We start from the raw sequence: 21,237 nt of genomic DNA, 5'->3' as shown, positions 1-21,237 counted from the left end.
TGGTTAAAATTTGTACCTTATAAAAAGAATGGGCATTGAATGACTAAAATACATATACCTCTATAAAATTCTAGCTGTTTTGAAATCTTTAATTCTCAGTACATTTGGCAGAAGCAGAAAGTGTCCCAGGAACATATTAAAAATATTGCATATCAATAAAACATCAATTCACACCTCTCACAGCACACTAAAGGTTGGAATAGCAAAGCAGACACATGAAATGCACAAACAAGCCCTTTGGCTCCCATTTTGCTCTCCCTTTCAGCATGTCCCTGCTGCAAGAGTCCCTGATTATCCTGCCTCCAACTAGGCATCCTGCTCACTTGTATCACTTTGTTAATTTGGGGGGAAAGCCAGGAAAGCTTAGGCAGCCAGAAGCTTCAGTAAACCAGATCTAACTTTTCTGCCTTTAACTGTTCTTACTGAATGCTGTTCCCCTTCTGCTCCTGTCACGCCTGCACAAGTTGATAAGCTGTTAGGGGCAATTTCTGCCTTCTCTCCCATGTGGAACAATCCTAACTATATATCATATATGTACTTACCCACACACATGTCTACATAAAACCACGTATAAATATTATATATAATAATATTTACATTCTTTCAGTTTTATAACTGAGCTCAGTTTCCAGCCAAGTCCTTAAATTTCATGGAGGTAGTCCTCCTAATAATAATCACCATCACTGTGTACTGGTATATTTTATTTGGTTGCTTGTTACTTGATGTAACAAAATGAAAATAATCTATAAACTGTTTGAAAGATCGATTTCTGTTTGGCTGAATCAATCCCCTCTAAGAGGATATACTGTAAAGGCTATTTTACCCTTAAACCATAATCCTAATTCATCAAATTGTATTAGTCCAGTTGTATAAAGCAACAAAAATCACCTCACTCTCCTGTAAGAGCATTTCTGACCTGAATGAATCTTCAGAAAACTGCAATTAAGGTGCTTACCAGAAAAAAACCCAAAATAAACTACAATATACTATAAACTAAAAATCACCATTTCAAAAAGAAATAATGCATACCGCTTGCCGTCTTCAAGGTATTCCTTGAACAAACTCTAAACATCTTCATGATTAAACCAGAAAGATGAATTTTACTTTTCTACCTCCAATTTATGTGTTGCATGACTCATAGATTTTCTAAATTCAGAATACTGCAACTTACTTGTCCTTTCACAGATAAAAACTTTTGCCACAGCAAGAATGAGTCTAAAAAGACAGACAGACCTCCTAATCTGCTGAACTGAAACTTAGCCAGCATAATGACATTCACAGACATTGTCAATGACAAATCATTCACAGGCCAAGGTAGTATTCATTTTTTAAAGTATGCACTAAATTACACCTACTTGCTGTCGAATTTCTTCTTCCATCTTTACTGGGGACCCCAACTCTGCGACTTGTTTGACACCTTCACTAGCATATCCTCCATACTCCCAAAGGATGTAGTTCTTTGAGTGAGAACTACCAATGATCGCAGACCAGTGGTTCGTGCGTCCTTTCGGGGGAGGGGAAAAAATAAAAAAAAAAAAATCAACCATCAAGACAGTCTTAAAGCAAAATTCCTGTTTTTTTATTGAAGTGAGAGGTTTGAAGCACCCAGTTCTTCATCAGTACCAAGCTTTTGCATGTGTTGCACACTGTCAGTTCTCACTACATCAATACACTGTATCTTTAGGGTAATAAACCAGCCAGTGAACTATGGAAATATAGCATAAAGTGTCAGTAATTATTGGATATAACAACACAGGCAGAAATGGTGGAAAAGACTGTACTCCACCTAATCAAGCAGCCCCTCCAAACAGATAGACTTAGTACACTTTTCTTCACCAAAGACTTCACTTCTTCAGCAAGTTCAAGAATTCCTTAATTTTAGGCTTCTATGTAAGATATTTTTGAGGCTGAAAACTGCAAGGGGAGACTTCAGCAGTCACTCAAAGATTTAACAGCAAGTTGTTTTCTTACTGAGAGACACTGGCTTCTAACAGACCACTAGGATTTTTTGTTTTTTGTCACCACTAGTTTGAGTGGTGACAACAAATTACCAGCAAAAGGTAGATAGAAGCGTGATTACACTATCATCAAATGTTACAGATTTTCATTTATAGCTTTGTTCAAAAACATAATCAGACACAGGGCTATAAAGGACAGAAACCTCCTCCAGCAGCTTCCCGCTGAAACAGTGCTGAAGCATTTGCTTTCTGTGGGCAAATGGCATCCAGCACTTCCTCCAGGACATTTTTGAAATACAGTAAAGAACTGCTCTTATTCACACTGATATAGCTGCTTTTTCTGCTTCTGCATACTTAAATTACAAACATACATTGTCTCCTTCCCCCATCCTCACCCCAAAAATTAGTAGAGGTACCCTTTAATTTAGGGAGTGAAGAAGTGAATTTTGGCACTTCTATATTCACTGAATTTACTTGCTCAAATTTCTTACAGGGTACAAGTTGTAGAGCTAGGCACAAAATTTCCTGTTCTGGTTTCTCGTCTTGTTGAATAGACAAAGAAAAATATGCAAAAGTTTAAAGAAAAAACGTTAGAGAAGTCTGATGGAATTGAAAAGAGAATCAAGCAGAAATAAGTAGTCACAGAAGTCCCACAGTACTGGAAATAAAAATGAATTCATTTAAGTATCAAATGACACTCAGCAAAGATACGGGCTTAAAGAAAAAGGACGAGAAAATTAACTGTTTACATAAGCAGAAGTCTGGCAACAGTGCAAAGACTATAGGAGATGAAGGAGACAATATTTAACTTTGTCTTTGCAATGCAAAAGTTAGAGAGTAGCATTAAAAACACCTGAAAACGAATAAATGAATGAAAAATGAATAATGAAGTAAATAAAAGGAATGCAAATTTAAGAAGTGAAAGGCTGGACAATGGAATTGAAAGAGACAGTGCAGAGACTGAATAGATAAAGTCAGATGCAGAAACCTAAGCACAGAAGAATAGAAAATAGATTAGAAATAAAAAATGAACACAATGGTGGGGGAAAAAAGCTAGAAAAATGTAGTGAGCAGAATAAATAGATGAGGGAAGTGACCTAGCAACACAGCAAACAGAGCCTCCATAGTTTCCTTAGTGCTACACTTGGACCAAAATACACTTACTGGGATCTGAATTGTAGTAGGCTTTATGTTTTCAGAATCTATTAAAACTAATGAGTAATTGAGCCCCAAATGGAGAAAAAAACCAAAACTAAACCTCCCCTCCCCACTAGGTAATATCTGAACAGACTACAGGGTCAGTAAATGGCTTCTTGATCTAAGATCTAGTAATTGTTCCTTAAATATACACTGGCACCTTGTGAAACCACAGAGAGATGCTGTCATCCAGCTGCAGTGATGAGACCACCAGTTTTGCCCATTCTTTTTCCCTAGTACATGGGTCTCACTATCTCAAGTCATAGGCAGCAGCTTTCCCTAAAAACACAGTGACACTTAAAGTTACTGAAAGAGAACATTCCACAAAGTCCCTACAAAAGAAAAAGGTATCACTACAGACAAGAACCACACTGTCTTTGGCAAAATGATAATGAATTGCTCCCTGTGCTGCAGAGCTTTTCTCCCTCCCTGTCCTGAACAGCACAAGAACATCTGATGCCTTTCCAACCAGACCCCAGTCCCTTCCACCCAACAGCTCTCCCTGAAGATACTGGCTCTGTGGAGAAAACATCTGGCCGACCTACTTGCCCAAAGGAGATGTTCAAAGTACACCACATCTACTCCAAACTTTTTATAAAAACTGTGCAGCGCTTGCATGTTTCACTCCTCACCTTGAACCTCCCATTTCTTATGAGAATGAAGAGACAACTCAATAATTCTTAAGCCTTTTCCTCTAAACCTCAAAGAAACTTCCCTGCGTGAAATAATCTGAGCAGTACAAGGCCAGGGCTATTTTGCATCACCAGTCCAATGTCACTATCCATTTCTTAAGACAGCAAACTGACTACTGACAGCTTTCCAGTGGTGTTATTTCTATTCCTTTTTGTACGAGTAGTTTCTCATATGTATGTTTTTGCATAAAGACCAAGGTGTCATCAGAACATGAGAATGTATCTTCTGACACGTTTCACAGATGTGCCATATCAAATCATGATGGAGGACATGCATATTTCTGTTATCATATAAAGGTGATACCCAGAGAGAAAAAATGCTTTTAAGCCACATGGCACAGGTCAATACAAATCTTTCTGACTGGCAAAATGTGATAGGAAATTTAATAGTTCCCCTTGAGCCAGATTTAATAACAAATTAAATACTCAGCTTCCAGTAATCCTATAATCAGGAGTTGTGATAACTTGCAAAAATTACCTGAAAAACATACTTATTTTAAACCTAGCTTGCAAGTCAGTTTATTTATTTTTTTTTTAAGTCAGTCTGAGATCCACGAAAGCAAAATTGTTTTAATAATTAGTTTTTGAACCCTTTCTACAGCTGTGGTACACCTGTCTCCATTCACTCTATGGCTGGCACACTCGGAACAAGATTGTGCTCCGGGGTTTTGCTGTAAAGCAATGCTTTACAGAGAGCAGGCACATGTGGTAACTCCTAAACAGACAATACACGTAAATTTAACAGAACAGAGGTATTTTAATTGCATTGGTATAGTAAATATAAAATTATTCCTAATTCACAGAATCTGTGAAAAGCTCAAAATAGTTTCCCAGAATTAAAAGTTTTGCACTATACCTTCCAGAAGCATTTGTATGTAATAGCAAAAGAAAACACTTTGGCAAAAGCAGTTTTTGGGTAAAAGCTAAGCAACAGAGTACATATAATTTAAGATTTTTTAAAGCATATCAAAAAATAAGTGGAAAAAAAAGATGCAAAATGTAAGTTCTATGATCTTTCTACTTCAGCCATGCTAATGGTGTAAGAACACAGAAGAATTTTTTATGTGATGGTTTGGCAAATAATTAGTGATTTACCACAGTCCCTCATGAACAACATTTTATTTTAACATAATTACTGCACAAGTGCAACATTTTAAAGAGTAATGTTAACGACTAGTTTTCATTTTTAACATCACTATACCTGGATGAGATCTTTTTCTCAACTTTCAGAAATTTCAGTGTAAAATCTTATCAGCTGTTATTACTGGGCATAGTCTTGCTAGTAGTAATTATGTGGTTATCTTTTCACTTTTCAAGTTTTTTTAATTAAAAAATCAATATAATTCACCACTTTGTAACTGGGGAGAGGTAGCAGTCTACAGAGTCTACTATCATGGCGAACTACAGCAACTACAGAACATGCACACATACTCTTCATGTTCACTGACATGGATTTGAAAGAAAAGGACATTTATCCCCAATACTACATCATTAAGTCACAGTAATTTCATAGTTTTCAATCATTTTGTCATGCCCTATTTCTAACCATCAGCTGAATCCATACAAATAATGCATACAAAGTGTCACCCTCAGCAGATATATAAATCATCCAATCGCCTAAAAGAGCCTTCCTGCAATTGGATTTGTTTATTTTATCTCCCATGTATTATGCTGCATTCAACTTAAAATGTATAAGAGACTCAACATAGCAATATTTCTTATGCTCTTAAAACTATGAGCTGATTGACATACAAACTACATTTGCGTTAGATGATATGCTGACACTCTGACAACAGCAATAATAAAAAACCCCAACATATAAAGTCTATATAATAAACATCAGCCACATAACGAAGTTTAAAGACCAGTAAATGTGACTCACATTATGAAATCACTTCCTGGACTTTATTGCCACAGACTGTGGAGTAAAGAAGGAAAGAACAAATGCATAACACGCGTTTTTATAACTAGGTTTTTACAGTTACTTGGGTTATTGCAACAAGAATACTGATCTTGTAGTTCAGAAACTTTAAAAAAACCAGACAGGCAAAGCTCAGAATATGTATTTTATCAGTGTATTCAACAAACAAAGACGACAGAATATTCTAAGGTCTATGTACCTAATGAATGTTCTCAGGCAGCAAGATTCAAGGCTTTGCAACTGACTGGAGTCTTTCAAAAGACTTTGAAGGAAAACATACTGGCTAGATTGTATTTGTTGTAAAACCAAAATCTAAGTGTGTTGCCCATCCTTTGTGGTCTTTTTCTTAAAGTTTCGTTTCCTAGCTGTAAATTATAAACCAGTCTTTCAACAACAACAAAAAAGCAACCTTTCTCACCACAAAGAAATTGAAAATGTGATCTCATACACATCTCAGTTCAAAATGTCAGGCAAATCAACAGAATTTCTTTGTAATGCATAACATTCACAGAAAGATCCATGGATTTTCAATGCTGAACATTACCAGTATTCCATATATGTCATAATTCACACTGCTGAGCTTTAAGTAATGTTGTGTCATAAAACAAGCTCCAGCCCTCTACTCAGTCCCTATATGGTACAACAATAGTAAAAGAGTGATACTCACGTGGAAAATCTTTGGGATGTGTTTTTTCTGACCAGTTTCCATAAAAAGTGAGCCTGTACTTGGCAGTTCCACAGGCACAACAATCTAAAATTGGTTTGTCAGTCACACCTTCTGAGGCTGAGTCTGAAAAAGCAGCAAAGTACCCATTGAAAACAGTTTCTCAATTTACTGAAAATCAACAGGTGACAGCAAAGTTGCCATAATATTCCAGTAAATAAATTTAAGTTAAACTTTCTTGTTTTGTTTAATTTTAAGTTAGACTACACTAGATTAAACTAAAGCCCTGAAATACCTGGACCATACTTGTAAGTCAATGTAATGATTTAAAACTACATTTTAAAATAAGAAGGCACTATTTCAGTCATCTTCAGATTCAAAATGGGTTTCTTTCTGGTTATCTGTTATGGATGAAACCTCAGTTGATCTCAAAACACAATAGGCTTGAGATTTCTGGACATCCAAAGCATACAAATTCTCTGGTGGGGCACGTAACCACCTGCAATGCTTCAGTTTAGGAAGGGATGAAATAGTCCGGGATTCAACAGACCAAATGCCCTGGAGACAAATGGGTTTCACACAAAGACCAGGTAAAATTTGCAAGTATCGCTTGTAAGGAAAGGCCAGGAAGATTGTATGAGGAACAGTATATATGGTAAGAAACAACATAATTGAATGGAAGACACCAAATTTGAACCTGGATGAAACTGTTCCAAAGCCTCAAAATTTTAGTTTGATGTAATGATTTAAATGTTTAGAACATGACAAGGAGATCAGAAAGACGTTTTACTTTACCTTACCTTGTTCACAGATTTTTTTGGTGAGAGAACCCTCATCTTGAAAATAAATTATGCGCTTCTGCACAATACTGGCTCTATAGAGAGAAGAAAAAAAAAGTTAAATATAATTATTCTTTAAAAGAAGAAGAAAATATTTGATAAAGTAGCAAAAGGACAGAACTGGACTGCTAAGACTGCATATTTCCCTCTTCTGACAATATGTATACACAAACTAGGACTACAGACAGGGTATTTTTATTTCAACTTGCATTTGAATTTAATCATGTTTTACAGAAACTGGGAAAATTATTAATTTTACAGAAGTGATCATAGTTATATAGTAAGGATCTGTGCACTTGAAATGCATGACAGTCAACTGAATATTCAAATCAAATCTTATACTCAAATACTGAAATTTTATCCAGTTTCAGAAAACCAGCACAGCTAAAGCAAGCAAAGGTTTGTAGGAAACTACCTAGCATTCTGAAGAGGTAAATACTTCCAATATACAACAGCAATCCAGCGAAAATATCAGGTAAAGCAGAAGTTAGAAAAAGAACTAGCATAAGCTAAAGTCTTCAAAAGAAATTTAAAGGTTCCTAAAGACAAGCCACTCCTAAATTAATTAAATCTAGAATATTTTATTAAGGCTTATCGTTCAAACAAAATGTAAGTTTATAAGCCTCAGTTTGGGCAGAGGCAGGGAGGTCAAATCTGAAACAATCTGGGAAAAAACAATTACTGTGCAATTTCATTTTTTACAGCTGGAATTGTACACCTGAAATTTGGCTGATTTTTAGCCTCCCACTTGAGAAATCATAAATTGAATTTTGCATCAAAAATCTTCAAGTTAGCAAAACACCAAGCCCAACTTCTTCTTGCAGATTACTATCATAACCACCATGTAGTAAATGTAAAAAAAAAAAACCAAAAACAAAAACAACTACTATGGAAAATATGTTCAAGTGGCTCAGGTGACCCCTTCCAATCCTAAATAAATTTAACTAGCTGCTTTGACTGTTTTTTAACTATTAAAATTTAATCACATGTAAACATTAATCTTCTTTAAGAAAACAGATTTTTGTTAAATCCAAAGACATTCTTTGAACAGAGTTTTCTGAGGAGAACATGCTTTGGGAGTTGGCATTTTTCTTTGTTTACTAGTAAGAGAGCACATTATTCTAGCAACATTTTGTACCACTACTTGTATTTAAAACTCTAAATAACAAGGACCAGATTCTTGTCTTAACTTTACAGTCAAATAACTTGATGTCTCTAGAATTACTCCTCACTCATCCCAGTTGAAGTGAGAAGAAAAATGACTGTATGCTTAGAAGTGGTGTTGTAGTCATGTAAACCTTTCCTTGACAATGTCCCATACCATAAAATTATCAAAAGTTATCAAAAGTAAGATAGAATTTTACTGCACTTTCTTTGCCAAGACAGAAGGTCAGAGTAGGAGAGGAGGGAATCCTTCGTTTCACATTATAAAGCACCCAGGAGAATAACTGGGTTTTGTAAACCTCTTAAAGCCAGATCAAACTCGAAAGGTTGCAGAAGCCACAGCTCACTCTCGTTCATAATAGGGGTGGCATCTTCTAAAGAAAAATGTGGAAAAGGACAATACAACCAAAGCTGTCGGAAAAAAAAGCATGAAACAGAGAAGAGCAAGACTGACTTTTACAAAAAGCAAGGGCATTATCTGCCAGTATTTGAGGAAGGGGAACTCCCAGGCCTTATCTTAATAAGGGAGTGTTCACAGTAGGGATAAATAAAAGCTTGTAGCAAATAATAGAAAGTGAATGAAACCCAGAGTTAGTTAAATCTGTCTTTTATTAATATGAGAACTGTCATGGGACAATTTAAATGGTGCCAGAAGAGACTGACCAAGTATGTGAGAAGCAGAATGGAAGCTTTCAGAGAAATCCTTTTTAGGGTTTCTAACAAGAAACAAGTAGGAAAGATAAACCAAACCACACAAACAAAACAATTACTAGCAAGAATGAGAGCCCAATGCCCACCCTGTGACAGCGGTATGCTACCATAGTTTTTACCAGCTTTGCTTTGAAAACCAAAGACAAATTTAAAGACCTTTTGGATGCTATGCTGCAACTGAGAACCAATACTTTCACACAGACTCAATGAGATATGTACAATTCTTGATACACCATCAATCACGTTTTTTCAAACACTGTACCATAAAATTGGAAAACAATCATGTAGTATGGTTAATAAAATGCAAAGTAACAGCAAACGGAGCTGAAATGTATATGCATTGTCACAACTCACATAGCATCAAGATGCTTTAATTTCTTATATGCTGGCCAGATACCAGCAGCTGTATTCCAGGATTCATACTAAGGCTAACAGCATCTTCATTGATGTCCTGGATGAGGGGGTGGAATGAAACCTCAATAAGTTTGCAGATGATACTAAACTGGAGAAACAGTTGACATGTTGGAGGGTAAGGCTACTATTTACACAGGGAGATTCCTGATAGACTTGAGAAATGGGTTGGCATAAACCCCATGAGAAGTCAAAGGCAAAATCTTGCACACATAGGATGGAATAATGCAGTTACAGCAGTACCGTAACGGGCACCTGCTAGCCAGAGAGCAGCTCTGCAGAAGACATCTTGAAGGTCCTGGTGGACAAGCTGACCATGAGCCAGCAGCATGTCATTGCTACCATGGCAGCCACTGGTTTCAGCAAAAGTGTAGCAATTTGATCAAGGAACGTGGTTTCTTCTCCTCTATTTGGTACTTGTGAGACCACATCTGGAGTATTACAGCCAGTTTGGGGCTGCCCAGTTAAAGACAGACATTGCATTACTAGAAGGAGACCAGTGAAGGGCCACCAAGATAAGCAGAGGAATGGAGCCCCTGATGTCTGAGGAGAGGCTGAGAAAACTAGGTTTGCTCAGGCTAAGGAAGAAAATGCAAAGTATCTTACTGCTTGTTGTTTTCAACTACCTATCAGAAAGATACAGAAAAAGTAGAGGCAGGTATTTCTCAGAAGTGCATGGTGGTAGGATGCAGGGCAACAGCCAAGTGGGGACACAAGAAATGCTGTGCAGATACAAGGAAAATCTTTCCCACCATGAGGATGGTTGAAGTAATCAGACACTTGAACAGGCTGCCTAGACAGTTTGTGCAATCTCCACCCCAGAGATACCCAAAACTTGACCAAATCCATGCCTCAGCAACCTACTCAATCTACCTGTTGTAACAACACCCCTTTCCAAGCACGCAGGTGGACAAAATTACTTTCAGAGGTCCCTTCCGACCTAAATTATTCTATGATCCTGTGCTTTCAATATAATTTTAAAGAACAGGTTTTCCAAAGCTTACTCAAAACCAAACAAAATTTAGAAAATCCAAACAAACAAGAAATCTGCTGGTTTATAAAGGAGCTCCCAAATCTGCAGATAACAAAGATATTGTGAGTATTTATTTAAGAAGCAGTTATTTTAGAAACAAAATGTAGAAAGCCTGAAACCTGAAGTGTACTTACATTATTCTTTTTGCTGCAGTTAGCTCATCAGTGTAAAATGTCAAGGGAACAGTTCCTTTTCTAACAACAAAAGCTGCACAGATCTCTGAGTCATTCTCTCTTCAGCTGTGTTTGAAATTATATATGGAGCCAATAATCTAAATGAGAGTTTTGTTACTGATTCCAAGTCGAACAGGATTGATATATTAGATGGCTGCATAAATACTGAAAGCAGGCACACAACTTTACAGATATTCAGACAAAGTATTAAATTAATTTAAAGAAATTAATTTTATTAATAATCAGCTTCTAGATTGAACACAGACCAAAGCACCTGATCAATATATTTGCCAAGGTTTTACCACTGACTTTTGCTCCCTTATTATTTATTTTTTGGACATAATTTTTATTCCTCTGTAGAAGTTCTGATTTGAACTAAAGATTCTTTTCTTTGGTTTTGAGGCTTATACAAACAGCTTAAAAATGGAATGGCTAACTTTCACAGAAAGATAAGAAAGCTTTTAAGAATTTACACAAGGTTACGCTTTCTTAGTCAGCATAAATCTTTCCCACTACTCTCAACATCCAGTGCTATCTAAACTTAATGGGAAGGGGAGATCTGATTGCTTTCTCCTACATTTTAACACATCAGTGGATCTTTAATTGACTTGTTTCTCTCTTTGACTATTAGCATACCATGGAATAAAAAAGAAAAAGGAAATTAATACAACTCAAAAAATCTCCTCGTTTCCCATTTTCTTCGAAGTGATGCTTCTGGGTTTGTGTTAAAGCTTTTCCATCACCAAACTAAGGAGCAAAACTGTATGTTACATCATATATACACCTAAAAAAACCCAAACAAACAACAAACCACACACACACAACTCCTAACAGCATTATTTATTATTTTTGTTTGTAGTTCTCAACAAAATCAAGGACTATCTAGTAGTTCTTGTAGTATTTGTTTGGGCAATGCTACTTCAGAATGTTGCATGTCAGATACAAGCAGCTCAGAGTCTCTGTCCTGTCTCGGTTTGGTCAGACCACATCTAAGCATAATGGGAGCGAGACCTGCCCTGAAAGACTTCCCTGGAATGAGGAGGTCCCTCTCCAGCACAATGATTGTACCATCCTGCTGTGAAGAGCTCTACCAAAGTCACATAAACTGCATTTGTGAAATTAACGAACAGGAAATGTCATAAAACATAAAAATCCAGAGTAGCCTTGGGAATGCTCCAAGTCATACCAGAAACAGAGTTGGTTGGTTGGGTTTTTTTCTTTCTTCCATAGAAACAGCTTTAGCTCATCTTCCTGACTCTTTTTGTCAAATCATAGCATCAACAGAAATACTCTTATTTTAAATTGCTTCTGTGGGTGTAATGATGTGACAAAAGTAGTAAGGAAGAGGATCTATAAGAATTGTTCCTATGACATTTTTTAAGCTTACATCAAAACCATTAAGTACAATATTAGTTACATTTTAATAAAACAGATCTTGCCAGAGCTAGTGAGGATACCCTAAGTTTCCCCTGGAAATTGAGAAATAATCATAAACTACTGGACTGCAGATAAGAAACCTTTTCCGCTCTATATTATTTGTGAGTTAAACTTGCCCTGTCCTTCCAGCCAACAAAATTATTTTCTGTACTTATTCCATGCCTTACTGAATTAACTCCATTATTTTACATTGCTCCCCCCCTGCCCCACCCAGAAAGGTACTGAGAACAAATATACTTAATAGGATGTTGTTTCTTTGCTTTTTTTTTTTATTTTTTTGTCTTTTGGAGAGAAAAAAATTCTAAAAATATCATTTACCTTAGCACTAGAAAGTGAGGTGAAAACCACTTATTTATATCTTCTGTAGTTTTGTTGATGCTAGTGGATTTTGTAATTCTAACACATCATTTAGGATGTTCTCTTTTTTTTTTCTTCTGTGTTGCCTTAAAAAAAAAACAACCCTATGTTTCTGTCAAGTACTTACAAGGTCAGGAAATGTGCAGACTCCCAGAAGCTTACCAACATTTACTTCTCTCTCTAATATTTAGGAGACTCTTATTAAAAATCAATTAAAATTCTTCTGAAAGCATATACAACCCCTTAGCCATTCGATGCCCAGCAATTTTTACACTGGTAGGGTATTTGACAACTACCTTCTTCAAAATAATTTTCAACTAGTAGAATATGCTCAGTCTCAACAAAGAGCAAACTCTGTCTACACCAGAATCTAATTCTGTCATCAGCCATCACTGAAAACGGTCAGTACTATTAAAAACTTGCATGAAATCATTTATTTCTTGATGCCTTAGGAGCTAACACAGATGGTGCATTTTTTTGTTGTCTTTTGGTTGGTTTTGTTCATTCATTTGTTTTAAAGTATGTTGTTAACACTGTTTGAGCAAACCAACCAGACTTTATATCTGACATTGAACAAAACACAGTAATATTGATATGAAGTTTATCAACGTTGCCATACTTCATCATTTACATCTCTGCACAGGACAAGTGCCTTTTCTCTAATAGGTTAGTCAGAAGGAAAACAATAAAAACTGCACACTTCTAAAGTATTCAGTGCATAGATATACACCAGAATATCCTGCTTTAGTTTAGTTTTTCAACATTTCATCCATACTGTCAGAAAATATAATCGAGAGAAAGCCCACAGGAAAATCCTTTTGATTATCCTTCATATCACACTCAGGTCTACCATCACACGCATACATGGAAGCTCACTGACTTCAGGACTGATTTGGCCATCATATATAATACAACAAAAAGCTCTAAGGGAAAACACAATTATATATGCTGCTATCTTGTGTTTGTCCTCAGAAAATCTCTCTGTTCTTTGCTTGAATAACCACAACACATAAATATTAAATCTAAAATCTTCAGGATAAAAACTCATACTGACAAAATAGTTTCTGACATGTACACTACACCCATTATTCAGGGGAGAAAAAAAAAACCCCACAGACTACAACCCCCCAAAAATAAAAGTAAACCACCACCACCACCCCAAAAAAAAAAAAGCTACCAAAAGATAAAAAGATGAAAGAAATCGTTTTCTAGGACTCCTGAGAAAATGTCCCATTGCTGAAAGCCCACTGCTATTCATGGGGTGTGTCTTCACCTGGTATTTTGCTAGCCACCATTTTTTGTAGCAAGTACCATCTCCTTGAGTTTCAAAATTATACATTGTAAGTTATACTGTAAAAAAAGTCTAAAAAGATGGTATAGGACTAGATGGTTGGAGGACATATTTATTTTGTTGTTCTAAGTACTGGTTTTGTACAGTAGATGGAGACAATCTAGCAAAGGTGGAAGTACAGTTTTTATCAAGCTAGTGAGCCCAATGTCATATTACCCGATAGCTGTATTCACTGAGCTAACTTGCAATAAGAACTGATACAAATCATTTGCGTATTAACTAAGAAATCCTAAAATAAAAATGAAAAAATAAAAAGAAGACTTAGAAGACCTATGCAACTTGCGTTACACTCGCCCACTGGCACAGGGAACTCAAAGACTTGATTCCTCCAGGTGTTAAGAGAAACAAGAAAAGAAAGACGCAACCATGCCCCCATTTTCATTCTGAGTCTGCATAACCTGCTATGCCAGGATGTGCAAAAAACAAAACACACAGGCAAAGGCCATGTTTCAGACCCTCCACACATGCTACTCTTCACTAGTTCCCAAACTCCTTGCTGCCACTACTTGAACTCTCTTGGTTTTGCCATTATTACACAGAAAGTGCAGACATCCATGACACAGTAAAAAAAAACCCACAACATATTTGCCCTTTTACAACACCTATTTTAATCTTTATATCCTACGCACGTAACCTTCCCCTCTTGAGCCACCTTCCCCTACTCCAGGTAGAGGGGATTGGAAAAAAAAAACCAACAAACCAACCACAACCAACAAACATTTTTTGTATATTGTATTAAAAAAGGAAAAAAAGTAAAAGTTAAATATCAGCAAGAGTGTCCAGTCAATGAAGTTTGAAAATATTCCCCAAAACTTTGGAAAAATTGTTCTAAATTGTTAATAGTCTTAGAGGATTTGGGAACAAAGGAAGAGAATTCGTAGATTAAAAAAAAAATATATCAGAGCTGTCATTCTTCAACTACTGTTTTGGAAGAGGTGTCAACTAGCAATATACTGATGTCACGTTTTAATGAGTAAATTATTGCTTGTACAGACAAAAATTGTATGTCAAGAGCAACATCCTAACCAGGTCTACCCACTGGTAAAATACTAATTACTGGGTATTCAGTAGCAGGAAACCAAACTGGAATAATGTATTTGATGTTTTCAAACCCCAAAAAATCTTCACCTCACTTGAGTTGACAGAAGCCTGAAGGTTAAATCACCACAATTAACAAAACAAATTAACATTCACTGAAACTTAGCTAACTTGATATTAAAATGCTTAATACTACTTCTTAAAAGAGACCTTAATATTATGAACGTACCTGCTTAGGGAAGGTTAATTTTGATGCAGAACCTTTAGTATTTGAGGTTAAGTCTGATACCACAAATCCACCGGAACTGGAAGCATCAGAAGAAGAGATCTGCCATTTCTGTAGTGCAGCCAAGACACACGTTTCAGCTTTCAAGAATTAACACCTATAACAACTGAACCTATTCTACTTGGGCTTTTCTAAGAGCTTTCGCTGGCAGCTGAGATGGCAGCCTACTGACAGCTAATGCCAGGAGATACTGGTTGTTTACACTGAAAGACACACGTGCAGAGAAACGAAAGAAAAGAAAGGACCAGTAAAGATAAAAGGGTTGGGATTGTATCTTTTCTACTTCCCTCATTCTGAAGGAACAGATCATGGGAAGAAGGTACATTCAAATTGCATTTGAGAAATAGCTGAAACACCACTCTGCTCATGCAACACATAATTATAAAAGAATGATCAAATTAAACCATGAAATCTACATCATTAGAGAGGTTTTCACCAAGCTTCTCCTCTTACTCTTTGTTCTGTATCTGCGGCAACAAGTTTGTGGCTGAAGACAGTGTTATGGTAGCGCCTACAGTTCATAGAATTGTTCTGGTTGCAAAAATTAGTTGCAGTAAGAATTTGTACAAATATTGTTGCAAAGCTTTGGTACACAGATATTTTAGAGAATGCCGTAGCAGGGAATCTGTACAGCAGGGGTTTTGCTCTTCCTGCTTCATCCCTAGAAATGCCAAATTCGTACAACCTTCTTGTGTCAGATTAGTTGCCACACCAGTAGCACTGGTAGAAGTTTTGCTACAACAGATAAAAAACCAAGCCAGCCCCAGTAACCTACCAATAGATAAAAACACCTATACCAGAGCTGTGCCCTTCAGTCTATGTCTGGGAATGCTTAGCAGCTGCTCGGACAACACAAGTGAAATATTCACAGGTACTGCCCCTATCGTGATGCAAGTAAGATGACTCCTAAAGTATACTCCGCCAGCATCGCTGACAAGAAGCACTAGTTCCAATACTTCTATTGCTCTCTGGACATTAATATTAACGAACCACAGGTAAGCCTCAGAAACTTTCAGTAACCTGTTCTCTATTATTGTGCCCTAATCAATATGGGAGCAGAATGTCAGTGCCCGGTCATTCGCAAATAACACCTACACATGGGATTGAGGAAGATTTTGAATGATTTCAGGACAAAGTTACAGCACAAATCACCTTTGGCTCACTGGTGAAATTTCAAAGCGTACAGATGGAAACGGTGCCCAGGGCATGCATGCCTTGACCCCGGACAGGGTAATGTACCAGGAGCGCTCTAAGCAGCTCAGCCCCGCAAACAGACTACAGTAATTCTTTAAGTTTAAAGACAACAAAAGGCTAGGTAGGTTGTGATTTTACCTGATTCAGATTATTCTGTGAAGGGAATAAAATATTGGAGGTTTGACTAGGTTAGGAGAAGGTGAAGACTGGGTGACATATATTTTTGAATAAGGGTTGGTGCAGAAGAGATTTATAAGCATGGGAATGGCCATAGGGATCAGTTGTGAATTAGGCATCTAAAGGCTCAAAGGGATAAGGATTAGGAAGCTGAAAGGGATGGTAAGGGAGATTCAGCAGCTAAAGAAGCAGCAGCAGCCCTGCGACATATAAGTAAACAGTAATGGCTGTTACTAGGGCACAGCAGAAACAAAAGGGTTAAGAAAGTAAATGGAGAAAGAATAATCGCTAAGCTCGCTACATGAAAGAAAAACACTCCTAGGGTTAGGGAAATAGCCATGTTGAAAGGTACAGAAACAGGTGTTAGGAAACGGACAAAAAATTGTCCAAGAGATGCATAGGAAGGGCAAGAAAAAGTCTAGTCATATCCGTGCTGCAGCAGTGAGTTGTCAGACTGTGGATGTGATTTCATATAGACTATATACATTAGCTCTCCAGAACAGTCTGGGGTAATGAAACTACTTGGAAGTGACCGATTCCTCCTCAAGGTGGTTTGAAGCCTTTTCTATAAAACAACATCCAGCAACAAGGAGAGGGAAAAAAAACCCCATCAGTATCATAGAATCGTTTAGGTTGGAGAAGACCTTTAAGATCACCGAGTCCAACAATTAACGTAACACTGCCAAGTCCACCACTAAACCATGTCCCTAAAGCGCCACAACCACATGTCTTTTAAACACCTCCAGGGATGGTGACTCAAGCGCTTCCCTGAGCAGCCTGTGCCAGTGCTTGACAACCCTTTTGGTGAAGGCATTTTCCCCAATATCCAACCTAAACCTCCCCTGGCATAACTTGAGGCCGTTTCCTCATGTCTTATCACAAAAAGCCTTTTGTCTCTGTGGGGCTCCTGCAGTCTTGTTGGCCCAGACAAAGGTCATCATTTCACGGAGGATGTGATTACAACTATGCTTAAAGGACCAGGGATTAAGCAAAAGCTACACAGTCTGTATCTCCCTCACTCATCAGGGCAAGCAGAGCACATGAATAGAACTCTTAAAGGCACATTGTGAACAGTAGTAAGTAGTAATGGAAAGGATTAAGATGATAAATTACCCTTCCTTATTAGCAGCTTTGAGAAGCAGGCATAGACTAGGAACTGGAATCCAGCCCTACCAGTTTTATTTGGAACAAAAAGTGCAGTTAATTAGATACTTCATTAGAAACTCTGAGGGGAAGATGTTTTAAAGTAGGTAAACTGACATACACCAAGTGCGATTAGAGATACAGGAGGAAACAGAGCAAGGGATCAGACACTGTAGAGACAAGCAGGGGTGCTCCTTCCGATATGTGTATAGGAAATAGGTGAATCGATTATGATTTTGAGATTGGCACCCAAGCAGCGCAATTTAAACTTTTCCAATAGTTGGTTTAGGTTCAAAACTGAAGCAACAAGGAAAAATCTCCTGATTTTAAGACAAAATTATAAAGGTATACCTACCTGACTTTGCCTTTTATAGAAGGCAGTCGTTTGCCCCCACCAAACATTTACACAGAAAATGAGACAAAAAATACATGCTTTGAAAATCAAAAACATACAATTATCAGATGCAATGATGTTGAGGGTATTTTGAAAATCTAGATGTGCCTTGCAATCTTATGCTGCTGTTGACTGTGAGATGACAGTCTACTGAGGACTGACCTACTGAAATCAATTACCAACTTCAGTTTCACATAATCAGAAAAGAATCAGAGCCTGAATTTCTTCTGATGCACGAGTAGCCACTAGAAAACTAGAAAATTATAAGGACAGCACTTAAAACTTAATTCTTGCTGAGCCAAGTGGCTTACTGATAAAGAAAATGAAGAAAACACACATCTGATTATCTCTGAAATTTGCCGCCTCTTTATGAGTTTATTTCATTTACTTGCCAGAACGTATTTAGTACTTTGTGAGTAGAACTGTGTGTGGCAGAAATACAGACTACTACTACTATAAAACTGGCAAGCTATTTGTGATTCTTCACTGAATTGAAAACAAAGTTTTGCCCACAATTTATTCAGAGAAATTAGATAAATGCTTGTTCATTAATATTTGTTATCTAAATTAACTCTGGCGAACTAGACAATTTCTTTATGAACCTTCATGAAATGGTGGTACCTCAATACATGGCATCCTCTCTGCAGTGTGGAACTTTTTTCTATTTTTGGATACAAGTTCCTTGTCTCATATCTACCTCAGCGAACAACTGCAAGGTAATTGTATCACGAGAGAGCACACCCTTTTTTCTACGTACAGAACAACCATATATGCCGTTTCCAGAGAAATCTATGGGAAGAAACATGATAGGTAATCTGTAGAACTTAAATGAGTTGTTGGTACATATTAAGGTTATCACCAGGCTACATACAGTCTGTGCAGTGAGCGAGCATCAATCTCATTATCCTAACGAACAGAGCCGATTCCTTCTCTAGACACAGGCCCCTACAAGCCTCTCCTTTCTGCAGCAAATGAAACCTCAGAAACCGTTAAAGAAATCAAGTGTGCTTTCTGACGCATTGCAAGGCTTTAAACCACATTCTGCTGAAGCAGTGAACTGACTGAGCAACAAATCCATCTCTTCAGGAAAGTGGAGCAAAAAGCATTCAGACTACTGCTGTTCATATAGCAAAGGTACCTAATGCATGTCTAACGACATAGAAAAGATAGAAAAAGTGGGTATCTAATTACTGCAAGGAAAAGAAAGGAATGGCCTGCTCAATTATTGGTTGAATCTAATATTTCAATCCTTTTAAAAATCCCTTCAAACAAGTGCCAAACAGGTAAGTAGAAAGACAAGAATCAATTCAACAGTTTACATAAAGAACAATTCCTTTTCTAGGTTTTTGGGGTTTTTTCTTTCATAATTTCTAAAGAATTGTAACAACACATGGAGCTGCTCCTTTAAGGAAACAGATCAGATTTGATTTTGTGGTACTTCAACTGAAAAAAAAAAAAGAATCAAGATAAATACCATGTTCAGGTTCTGAGACCTTTATTGATATAATGTATCATTCAGACTCCAGTTAATATATTTCAATCCACATGAGAATTTAAATACTGTTCAATATAAGTAAAGATGGCAGAATCAGACACTTTGTTAATTCAGCCATTTGCCTTTCGTAGTGAAATATAGCTGCACTTGAACTTTTAACTGTAAACTGTGCTGTGTAGAGCCGTTCTAGGTTTTTTGTGGACATGCAGACGTTTCAGCAAATACTAAACTCAGCATGCTAGAAAAATTTTGCTTTCATAGAAAATTTCATACAAAAGGCATAGCCAGGATAGCTTCTTAAATTTAACTGCAGGTTTGCTTACATAGCCTCATAGAAACACCATCTTGAAATACCTGAACAGATTGTACTGCAAAGGAGTAAATGACCAGTAGGATGTGCCACCTTTATGACTAATTTAAATTAGACCTTGTAACATGTAAGAACTGCCAAAGTTTTATAGGACTAAGACCATACACTGCTAATTTCAACTCTCATCTGGTTCTCTAGACATTCTGAATAACGGAGGATCTTGCCAAGATATTATAACAGCACGTTTTATTAAAGCCTCCAGTCACTGGGCACATACTGGATAAAATCATTGGTTTTTAAAATTAAATTTTTAAAATTAAAAGTGAACTACATTATGTTACTTAGCTTTTTCATTATCTCATTTCATCATTACTGGACCAAATTTGCCCTTCACTTCCGTTGATGTGAAATGAGAATACTATTATACTCCAGTAAACAACATTATGTTTTTTTTATGACCGTGGGCTCACTGGTACCATGGCTTTAATACAGAGACAAAAAACTCTATCTGTAAACTGTACAAAGAGTATTACATTTTGATTCGTAAATAAATGTGTATTATAAAATGTAGCATACTACATTAAAATAATGCCTTCAGTTCCTGACACTTCCTTAACATGAGTTACCATGCATTGAGAAAGCTTAATTTCAGTACATGCCGTTATAAAAAAAAAAAAAACTGATTTAAAACATTCAGTAATAAAAAATGAAAACACTTTTGATGTCATTAATAGTGACTCCTCTTTATGTTTTGAAAGGAAATCAAATTATGACTATCATGATTATTTCTATTCCTTTCCTCTCTGTGTTTCCCCTCAAAAATTGACAATGGCATTGAAGTCAAATTAAACATCTGTTTGCAAAATAAACTGGAGTGCTACTGACAGCTGCTGCCTATTGGCAAATGTTCTACAGCTGTCAGGCTCCGAAATTAACAATGATTTTCATTTACAAACAGCAAACAACAAGAAAATTATAGAGGTGGTTTTTTTTCATCACACTACTTGAAATTTATGAAAATACAGACCCTACCAGAGACTTAGTCAGAAATACATATTTTTACTGTTTTATTTCCCCCACTTACTGGGAGCAAAATTCAGACAAAATCAGATTTCAGTGCAAGATACTTCAGAGAACTTTCCTCCTTAGACATCTTAAATCCTTCTGCATTTTCTCTCCAGGATATGTAAATAGATGTAATCACTCTTTGAGGATTTATCCTTCTCCAATACAGATTTTGTCAATATAAAATACTACCTAACAAAAAAATTTTCTTGATATTTTTCATACAT

General features: G+C 36.7%; 1 protein-coding gene across 1 annotated transcript in view; it reads right to left on the bottom strand.

The window, feature by feature from the left end:
• SPON1 (spondin 1) overlaps window positions 1-21,237 on the bottom strand; it is a 200,016-nt gene that overhangs the window by 129,521 nt on the left and 49,258 nt on the right. Inside the window, exons 4-6 of the mRNA XM_056354813.1 lie at window positions 7,233-7,306; window positions 6,436-6,558; window positions 1,356-1,504 (exon numbers count right to left, since the gene is read on the bottom strand). Of these exons, the coding sequence (XP_056210788.1) occupies window positions 1,356-1,504; window positions 6,436-6,558; window positions 7,233-7,306 (346 nt within the window). The remainder of the gene's footprint in view (window positions 1-1,355; window positions 1,505-6,435; window positions 6,559-7,232; window positions 7,307-21,237) is intronic.

Source organism: Falco biarmicus, chromosome 10 (genome assembly GCF_023638135.1).
Source record: "Falco biarmicus isolate bFalBia1 chromosome 10, bFalBia1.pri, whole genome shotgun sequence".
NCBI lineage: Eukaryota > Metazoa > Chordata > Aves > Falconiformes > Falconidae > Falco > Falco biarmicus.
The sequence above is the reverse complement of the archived record's forward strand: the minus strand, read 5'-3'. Positions and strand labels throughout refer to the sequence as shown.